Below are 10,034 nucleotides of genomic sequence, written 5' to 3'. Positions count from 1 at the left end.
TTCTTAATATTTCTCGAGTTTTTTATAATACCAATACAGTCGCCTTGTTTCAATTTTTCCTACAATGATCGTTATTTGAATAATTTATTAACAATAATAATTATAATTATAATAAATTAGCAATTGCGATGTTTTTAGATTTAATTGTCTTCCTCTTTTCTAAATTTCAGATACGCGGTATGCGGAACAGGAGACAATCAATTAAGAATAGTAAGTTTAGGTGTTGGTCCTGAAGAAAAGTACCAAGTGTCGCATTCTCAAGAAATTACTTGTCTAGTAGTTACTCCAGATTCTCAGTCACTGATTACGGGCTCGAGAGACATGAGTTTGAAGGTTTGGCAGCTCGCTGGCGGCAAATTATCTCAGGTTTATACATGTTATAATAATAACTTTAAATTCCTACATTTAATTTAGAAAAATCTTTGGAAATGAAGAAAGTACAACAGATTTTCATTCAGGTCCTCGTTGGTCACACGGATCACGTCACCTGCGTCGCAGTTTCTGTGCTCGACAAATCCATCGTAGTTTCTGGTTCCAAGGATGCGAACCTGATCGTCTGGGACATAAATACTGGCAGCGATCTGCATACCTTAAAAGGCCATTTAGGTTATGTAACCTGCGTAAAATTGTCGTGTGATGGAACTCTAGCAGCGTCTGGAAGCGAAGACAAGAGTTTGATCATTTGGGACACGAAGAAGGGCTGTTCACTGAGCAGCATAATGTTACACGTCCCTGTGTTAGGTGTCGAGGTTGCCACGGATATGTCGAGGCTCGCGTTGCATTTACTCGAACACAAATGCATGCCTATTCTATGTTTGCATAATACTCCAGCGCAGTATGTGAAATTACCGGATTACGTAGCACCTTGGTGCGATACCAGAGATTTGAGACCACCTGGACGGAAGAGACCCAATAAGAGATTATTGAAGAAAGAAGTGTCATTGGATAGCGACACGTGGCATAGGAAATATGGCCATCTCACTTCAGGTATTGCTGACGATGATTACAGTGCATTATATTCAAAATTAAACTATTATATAATTCCAGGAGTTTTAACGTCATCGATAGAGGATGGATTACAACGACGATTCAGCGTAAGCGCTTCCATGGACGAGATCAGCAAAGTTGGATTAACGAGTAGTCCATCCGGTTTAGGACCGGAACAGGCTGCACTCGCCCAGTCCCAACACTTTGATCAACTCGAAGCACTTTGGAATAAACAGTCGCCACCTGCTAGACCTCGTGCTCATGGTAGGACTTTGTCGAAGCAAAGTTCTTTGCAAGCTACGCGAATATCAGATTCTGAGGAAGAAGGTGAGTTTAAGAGAATTATTTAATTTAATTAAGAAAAGCCATTTATTTATTTATGATTATTCGCGCCAGCAAAACTTTTTGCTGCACCGAGGACAGAGATAATAAAATGTCATTAGAAGCTGAAATTGAAATGTTATTTTTTCCCCAGGTGTACCAGACTAAAGCGATACTTTGTTAGAAACTAAACGGACTAAATCCTAATCGTCGTACTTTCTTCTTTTTTCCACTGTCTTTCTAAGTAACAGAGAAGAAAAATAGTAAGTAGGAAAAAAAAAACACGAAAGGAAAACGTCTCTAAGGTAAAGCTCTAAATTACAAATTTCTCGTGTCTGACGCAATAAACATGAATATATATATATAAAAATATAGGTACACATATGTATATCATTATTAGAGGAGAAATAAATTAACTTTATTTATTTTCATCCCCCATTCCCAACCTTTTTAGGGATCATTTTTAACAAAGATTATAAATAAATTACTTCGATGTACCTTACTTGTATCTGACGAAATTATTGTCTTTTATAAGTGAACAATAAGAATCAGCCATTTTTTGTGCGGAACAGACGTTTATATTTATCATTTTAATTATTAAATTTCATTTAAACAGAAAATATTTTGGTCCTTGTAAATAATTACCCTCTAGTACAAGAGTTGCAGCTAATAGTAATTTAAAATTAGTTTTTCAGTTGTTTTTGATAATAATGCGAAACGATTTGCCATGCTTTTGGCGCCATGAATCCTTCTGGTGGATTTTCCCCGGATTTTGTTAAATCTGAAATAACGGTATATTAATGTTTATTAGTACTGCTTTTTTTATTATTATTTGGATGTTTCATAGAAATGTTTTTATATAAATCTTGTATTTATTCTAATGCGATATTTCGTGTTTTTAATGCAATTTACATTTATGGTTGACAATTTAATTCATTATTTTTTTTTAGATTTTTTAAAATAAGAAGTGAAATAAGAAATTGTTTTTTAAGATAATTTCGTTACTAATGATTCATTTCTAATGATTTCATTAATAAAATAGGCAAGATAGGATATACAAAGTAATTACAGGAAGATTTAGAAGAAAAAGAAAAGAAACACGTACATGAAAATAATATAACTCACTTCGCATTTTAGTTACTGATATGAAAATAAAATCTTGCGATCGCTCTGGCTCGAAGAAGGCCATTTTCTTTTTCTATTGTAAGCTGCCATCCTAAGCCGTATGATTTTGAGATTCTGAAGACCCGGTGCCATCGACAGTACCTTCGAGCCGTGCGTTCCATCGTACAGATTTCCTAATTTTACAATTAAAGCGACCGCTGATTTATCACGATAATGAAATATCAGAATTCCTTCGATATAACAATAAAATTACTTCGCACAATAAATCAAGAATAAAAGCGTACGATTTTTAATTTTTTATGCGAGTAATCTTAGGAATCAAGGCACAAGTGAAATTCGTCTTATCAGAATATTACCGTCCGGGGTTTTAGATCTGTCAGGATGCGGCAAACCCGCGGGATCACGACCAACGACGAAGAAATTTGCCCCAGCCATCAATCTTCCTTTGGCGTGCCATTGCACCTAAAATAAAAATCGCAAATTTTAAACAATTCTCAAATTTAAAATATTTATATCTCTTCGAAATACTACGCTTCTCTTATTCCATCAATCTTAATTGTTGATTAATTTTTTAGGGAAATAAATAATACCTCTGTAGGGCCAGCGTAAAGCATCGGGCTTGGAAAAATAGCGAGGATGGTGTCTTCGTGCAATACACCCTCCTCGAGAACACTTTGGTGTTGGTTTATCAGAACTGATAATGGTACGTCGTCTTCTTTCGTCCATCCTCCCAGAGGATGCAGTAGAAGAACTGGTTTCTTACAACCACGTTCCTCCACGAGGTATCTTCTGGTATCCTGGTATTAATTTGAATAATAATTACATTAAAAGAGAAGAAGAATAGGAATTTTTGCGCAGGAAAAAGTAAATCTCGTAATTGATTGGATTTATTGGACTTTCTTTAACTCTCAACTAGGTTCTTATCAAAATAATGGAAACTTAATTAATTTTGCTTCGTATCGAACCTCCTTTAAAGCAAATAATTTTATCTCTTATATTATACTTGAAATTTGTTGTTTTCGATGAGAACTAACCTGCATTAACTCTTGTGCGTGGTCATTGTGAATCGGATTTCTCAACTGGAAGGCGAAAACAGCATCCGCTTCCATTTCTCTGCACTTTTTACGAATTTCGTTTGGCGTGAGCCTGTACTTGTCGAAACCATCGTTCCACTTAATCCTTTCCAGAACTTCTAATTCTCCTCCAACCAGCCAATCACCCGATTCGTGGATCATTCTGACGTAAGGATGTCCAAGGTCGTTTGTACCAAATTCTCTGCTACACCTGTTGCAATGTTTCCGATTTATTTTCACATAAGAGGAGACTAACTACTAACTAGAAATAATAATTTACTGAAAAAACATAATCGAACCTTTCTTCTTTTCGGTGAGCGAAAAATTCTGGTCTCCTCAGAATTGCGATATCTTGACCGTTGTACTTCAAGGTCAGTGCCGGTGCTGTAGTATAGTTTTCCTTCTGCTCTGTGCTAACCGGAAGCACGATTGATATCGATTGATTAATCACGTCCCCATTTTGTTCGATAGTTTTGAAGTGTTGACACTTGAAAATAACATACACACACGCACATTTTATTTGTTATCTCGTTAGAAAAATCTATCTCTATTCTACAACTTTTTACCTTTACAAACTTAGTGTTTCATAATTAATATCGTCCAAAGATAGAACTCGTTTCTCTATGCTTAAATCTCATGCAATTCGTTAATCAAATTTTAATTACGCACCTGCAAATATTGGTACTCCCTCATGAAACCTGTGAGCGGAGTAGCCCAACCTTCAGCGAGTACTTGAACCCATTGCAAGTCAACCTTACTGATGTTGATACCTTAAATTGAGCATATTGATTTGAGGAATTAGGCAATTATCAAGTACTATATATCAAATGGAAATTGTTTACATAAAAGCTTATCTCTTTGTCAATTGGAAACATCAATTTGGAAAAGAACTTTCTCTATCTTATCTGTGTGTATCGTGGCAATTTATGAATATTTGATGTTTCGCATGTGAATTATTTTAGCCGGAAATGTTTACGTGCCACAACATTCTATGACACCTCCAAATCTTTATATTTTCGTAATTTCGTAAGCAAATTACATGATGTCAGAAATAAAGAACCATCCACGTGTTTTTTAGCCACAGCGTAGTAGTCACTTGCTTGTCCAATCAACAAAAGACAAGAAAAAGTGGAATTATTTTGCAAACCAAGGCAATAATTAAAATGCAAAATACAGAATTAAGTGAGAAAACATTTGCAACGTACTCGGAAGATTCTCCGCCTCTTTTCTCGCCTCCTCTATCTTCCTCTCCTCGACGAACAGTTCCTGAACCTGATCTCGAGTCTTGGGAAGAATTCCCTGGGTCCTCAACAACTCGATCACCATTCTCGTCGAGGTCTGCAAATTATGAAATTCCGTATCCACGATGAGATCAGGAGTTTTGGGCGTTTCATATTCCTGGCCGATGCCTGTGAAGCTTTTAATCATTCCTTTTCTAGCTTTCTCGTAGAGGCCTTTCACGTCTCTGACTTCGCACGTCTTCACGGAAGCTTTCACGAAGATCTCGAAGAACTTCAAGTTAAAATCTTCGTGTATCTTCCTCGCCAGCCTTCTGTCCGCCTCGAAGGGCGAAACGAGGCTGCAAATGGTGATCACACCGCAATCAGAGAACAATTTTGCTACTTCAGCAGCTCTTCGCACGTTCTCTTCGCGATCTTCTTTCGAGAAGCCCAGGTTCCGGTTTAATCCGTGACGAAGATTATCGCCGTCCAGGCTGTAGGCTGGCAGTCCCTGCAAAAGCAAGTTTATATGATCCTGAAGCGTTAAAAAATTGAGGTCCGATCGAGAGTCTGGCAATTTGCAAGTTTCGAGATATGGCAATTTGAGAATTTCGAACTTTAGAGCAAAAAGTTTACTTGAGAAACCAGGTAATTTTCCAGCTCGAACGAGATGGACGTCTTGCCAGCACCGGACAGCCCTGTCAACCAAATCGTACAGCCACAAAATTCTTTGAATTTTCCATAGGCTTCCCCTCGTCTCTCCCTCGACACGTGGTGTATTTGTTTGATCACATTCGTCGCGAGAACCTGCAAATATTTCAACGCGGGACGTTTCAAAGCGACGTATCTTTTATTTGCTGTTTGAAATTTTCAAGTAAATTAGGAGATCAATACACTTTATCCGATTTAGAGTCATCGAAATATTACTGAAAATAATTAATTCGACGGTTGATTATTTTACATACGACTGGATAAATCATTAAAAATACGTGTGTTATTATATCCGATTATTCTTCTGTGTATTTCGATTTTCCATCGAAGATTTCGTATATATCCCCATTATACGGAATATTTGATCATTAAGTTTCGTGCAACGATAAGGATCTTATAAAATACTCGACGATTGATTCTACTGTTTTTAAATGTCCACTGTGCAACGATCTATTCGACCAATTCGTTTCTCCGCGAATGAGATAAATTCAACTTAATAGCGACATCTAAAATAGAGGCAATGGCGCCGATCGAATGTTCGATTTTCTTATTCGATAAAGAACACTATCGATTGCTATCTATCCAGGCGTGTAGTTCTGCATCGACTACGCGGCTGTCGAGCATTTCTGTCCAGCGAGTTCCGTCAAACGAGGAAGTGGAAAGGAAAGCTGGATCGGGTGGGGATCGGAGAATTTCTCGCTCTACGTAAGATATTTTTCCGAGGAAATGAGCATTTTAGGAAGCTCATGGAATTTTAGCTACGTATTAAGGTGGATATAACGTACACGTAATTGAAGTTTAAGGCAGCCTACGCTATCGAGCCTCGAGGTTTCCACATTTAACAGGTAATCCTCTTCATTTACTATTTATTTATTTCTTATTTCTTATTTAATACTACATTTTGTCAGAAGCCTAATATACGACGTGAAACTGTCAGGAATATCATATTGAAAAATGTCAAAGGTACAGAAGCACAAGGTACGTAATTCGATGAAATTCTGAATGAATGTAAGTTGCGTGCGCATAGATATGGCGCTTCGTAGACGCGTGTCTATGTGTAAGAAGCAGAAGTAGCGAGTTCAGTTTGCCCGAAAAGTTTTGTTTCGTTCCTGGCACGTGCTGACGTGCACTCTCCCGCTCTTCCGTGTGCTATATTTTTGCCAGCGACTGTACTCGGAGAAATAGCTCAAAAAATATCGGAAATGGGAAATCGCAAAGGGAACTGAACTTTACGTAATACGCTTTACTGATACTTGTCCGCTTTACTTGTTTACTGATACTTGTTATTGTTTACATTTGTTCACAGTAGAACGACTGTTTGAGATTAAATCGCCCTTTAACGCTCAGACGTTTTCGGCTCTAATAGAATTAAGCTTTCGTCCTTTTTATTAGCATTTGCGAAATTCTAAGAAGACTGGCGCAAAATGAAGAGAGGGTAACCTGTTCTTCTCTGCTCGTTGATTTGGAAATGTAATATAATTTTTCCATTACGTAACGCTTTCTTTGTGAACTTCGTCTACATACAAGTATAACGAAACTGAAAAAAGAAACAACATTTTGGAAGTAGTTGTGTTGTTACAATTACAGATACCGGAAAGACAAGGCAAATTACTTCACGAAATACGAGCCCACTTGTAAGATAAGAAGTTCATTTGTTTAAGCAAACGAAAGATTTACCAATTAGGTAACCGTTATTAGTAGTTTCATTGCAAAAAACTGTAACACAGACTTTCTAAAACTGAAATACTATGAATTATCTGCACTTGAATTATTACTTAAAATTACACATCGTTAATTATGTAATTTAAAGGGTCATCGCTGGTACGGTTGGCCAAAATTTCATTTACCTGTTAAATGATAAATAACAAATTAAAGAAATGTTCTAATATTTTAGTTATGAATGAAAAGACTAATATTTCGGCCGTGAATTATTAGTAATAATTATATAATTACATTATAAATTATTATATAATTATATTATAAATTATTATATAATTATATTATAAATTATTATATAACTATATTATAATATTGTCACGCACGCGCCGTAAAGTAGACTGAAACTACCAATAGCGCGAGTGGGCGTTCCTATTTGAAATTTGAATAAATTTTAATAATTTGTATAGAAACCAAATTCGAACCTCACAACCTCGACGGAATAACCTGTCACATGATGACCCCCCCCACTATAGACCTAAATATAAATAAGCGTAGCGACATAATAGAAGCGAAATAATTCCTTATTTTTAGAGTAGTTAATTCTTCAGTTTTGTGTGACTTTTTTTTCATGTGACTTCTTGATAAAGCAAAACTCAGGAGTCTATATTCATATAACGCTTCTTTCTTTCTATTTTGAAGTGAAGATAGAATATGCTGACTAATCGTTGCGGGGAAGAAGCTGTTAAATATTGTTTATTCCTTAATTCGTTTCCTTAAAACGATGCACAAATTGTGAATATTAGAGGCAATCCCAATTGCTCAGCAATAATCTAAATCTAAATACGAATAACTCGAAGAGCAAGATCTAACGAAAACTCACGCGATTAGTTTTCCCATCGCATTCTTTGACTTCATTTTTCTGATCCATCGTTGTCCAAAAAGCTCCTCTTCTATTACTGCTATATATATATATATATATATATATATATATAGTATTATTCGAATTGAACACGATATTAAAATCAAGTGAAATACCAAACTTTCGTTCAGTAATCTCTTGGAAATGTAACGAATTAACGATAACGACTCGCGCGGGTGTACTGAGTACCTGGTGATACGTGTTCCTTTATATATCATCGGTAACACGTATTGCTCGTGAGAGGGGAGAAACGACACATTCATACTCTCTTGTTCTCTGAATAAAGGAAAAACTCGTGCCGCTGGAAAAACTCGAGGACAGCGAAATTTCTCGTTTCGTAATTGAAATAGTTCAATGATGTCGGCGTCTAATTTTCAGTAGTCAGCGATGTCTAGAAGACGATTTGTAGGTTATCATAGAGAAAAGAATGAAAGTTGTATAATGAGTTGAAATTATTCCGATTTATATTGGGATACCAATAATTGTCGTCAATAAAACGTAAGGTCACAGTGTCTCTCGTTCTGTTCGCCAACAAGTGGCGAACAAAGTTGCCCACAAGTTTGTAAATTTTTCGAACAAGTTTGACTATTCACGACGCGATGCATTTGAGATTCTATCGAAGCTGGACCTGATCATTCCGACGTCAATTTTTCTGAAGGTACGTAGAAAATAAGCTGTAACTCGAAAACAAAGTCTATGCTAAGCTATGTTTATACGAATTCTTCTTATTTCATTGTGCTAAATCGTGCAACATCTTTGTTACGAGACAAGCAACAGGTCCGGACGTTTATTGAGTTTAGAAATATTCATGTTATAATATACTCTATTCATGTTAGAAATATTCTGATTCGGTGTAAACGCCGTGCCAGCGTTTATCGAGATTGATAGGGATAACTGATCGCAACGAATTGGCCATACAACGTTGTTATGAAACAATAATTATTAAATTGTTACAAAGTTTCCCTTTATTTTATGAATATGAGAGAAACAAATTTATTAGTTTTAGGTTATTTGCAATAGCTAGCAGAAAGATTTTGAATACGTTACGAACGTACTATAGCTTCGAATCATGTTCCTATTTCAGGTATTGTGGAATATTGATATTCCACGATTGGGCGTTGTTACACGTATAATTCGTGGCAGATTGTAGCAATTACAGTTTTCTTTCATGGCTATTCTGGGAACTAGATTGTGTGGTTACTTGCAGTGTGCGTTAAAACGCATAAATGGTTCACATTAGTGCAAATTTAAAACTCAGTTGATATCCCATATACATGATACTGTATATATTAAACTTTGCACTCACCTTTACGAGATTATATCTATTAGAATTTACGTAATGCCTTTAACAAATAAGCCAAGCAAGGGCGATGCCTATCTACTGGGGTTATTATTTAAAAAGATTTCTAAGCAGAGTTTTTTCCAGTTTTGTATATATTTTGTATATACATGTGGCGACACGGGCCACGGAACTTTTCAATGGCTCCGGATGCAAAGCGCGACGCTGCCAAAGCGCAACACCGACGTGCCCAATGTACCATCGATATCTTCACACTCTTTCCGCCGAATTCTCGGAAGAGCATACACGTGCCAGCACTGGCGGCACATCTAATGAATGCACGCTAGTGGGGGATATCGATGGGCTACGAAGGGAAGAATCTGCGCGATCCGAAACAAAAGCAGAGTCAGTCTGTCTTGCGCCATTAAATGTGTAACTTCTCGGTACTATTTGCATAGCAACGCGTCGAACGATCTCGCGGTGTCTATCGTTATTTGTTAGTTGTTACCTGTTGTCTGTTAAGTGTAATTGTTAGTTGTTAATTGTTAACTCTGATTGTTGATTAGTTCTAATAAAACTATTGTTCGTTAAAAACACCAAGAGTAGTTACTTACGCACCTATCACCATACCTACCTCATACATATAATGCAATACAATGAAATACAATGCAATATAATGAAATTGTACAATACAATATACAGTATAATGAAATTATACGATACAATATACAATATGATGA

At 36.4% G+C, this 10,034-nt stretch overlaps 2 protein-coding genes across 2 annotated transcripts; one reads left to right on the top strand and one right to left on the bottom strand.

Moving 5' to 3' along the window:
- Nucleotides 1-147: 147 nt before the first annotated feature.
- LOC117236498 (lissencephaly-1 homolog) lies at nt 148-1,579 on the top strand. Its single transcript, XM_033499508.1, has 4 exons — nt 148-366; nt 459-987; nt 1,048-1,314; nt 1,463-1,579. The coding sequence occupies exons 1-4, from the start codon at nt 322-324 to the stop codon at nt 1,474-1,476; spliced, it is 855 nt and encodes a 284-aa protein (XP_033355399.1). The 5' UTR covers nt 148-321; the 3' UTR covers nt 1,477-1,579.
- Nucleotides 1,580-2,736: 1,157 nt separating this feature from the next.
- Nucleotides 2,737-9,922, bottom strand: LOC117236591 (bifunctional 3'-phosphoadenosine 5'-phosphosulfate synthase 2-like). The gene is made up of 8 exons (XM_033499678.1): nt 9,913-9,922; nt 5,363-5,583; nt 4,712-5,237; nt 4,176-4,276; nt 3,806-3,993; nt 3,468-3,717; nt 3,024-3,230; nt 2,737-2,895 (listed from the first exon to the last, which is right to left on the bottom strand). The coding sequence occupies exons 1-8, from the start codon at nt 9,920-9,922 to the stop codon at nt 2,752-2,754; spliced, it is 1,647 nt and encodes a 548-aa protein (XP_033355569.1). The 3' UTR covers nt 2,737-2,751.
- Nucleotides 9,923-10,034: the final 112 nt, after the last annotated feature.

The sequence above is a fragment of the Bombus vosnesenskii genome, unplaced genomic scaffold (assembly GCF_011952255.1).
Source record: "Bombus vosnesenskii isolate JDL3184/JDL3185 unplaced genomic scaffold, Bvos_JDL3184-5_v1.1 scf7180000013349, whole genome shotgun sequence".
NCBI lineage: Eukaryota > Metazoa > Arthropoda > Insecta > Hymenoptera > Apidae > Bombus > Bombus vosnesenskii.
The sequence above is the reverse complement of the archived record's forward strand: the minus strand, read 5'-3'. Positions and strand labels throughout refer to the sequence as shown.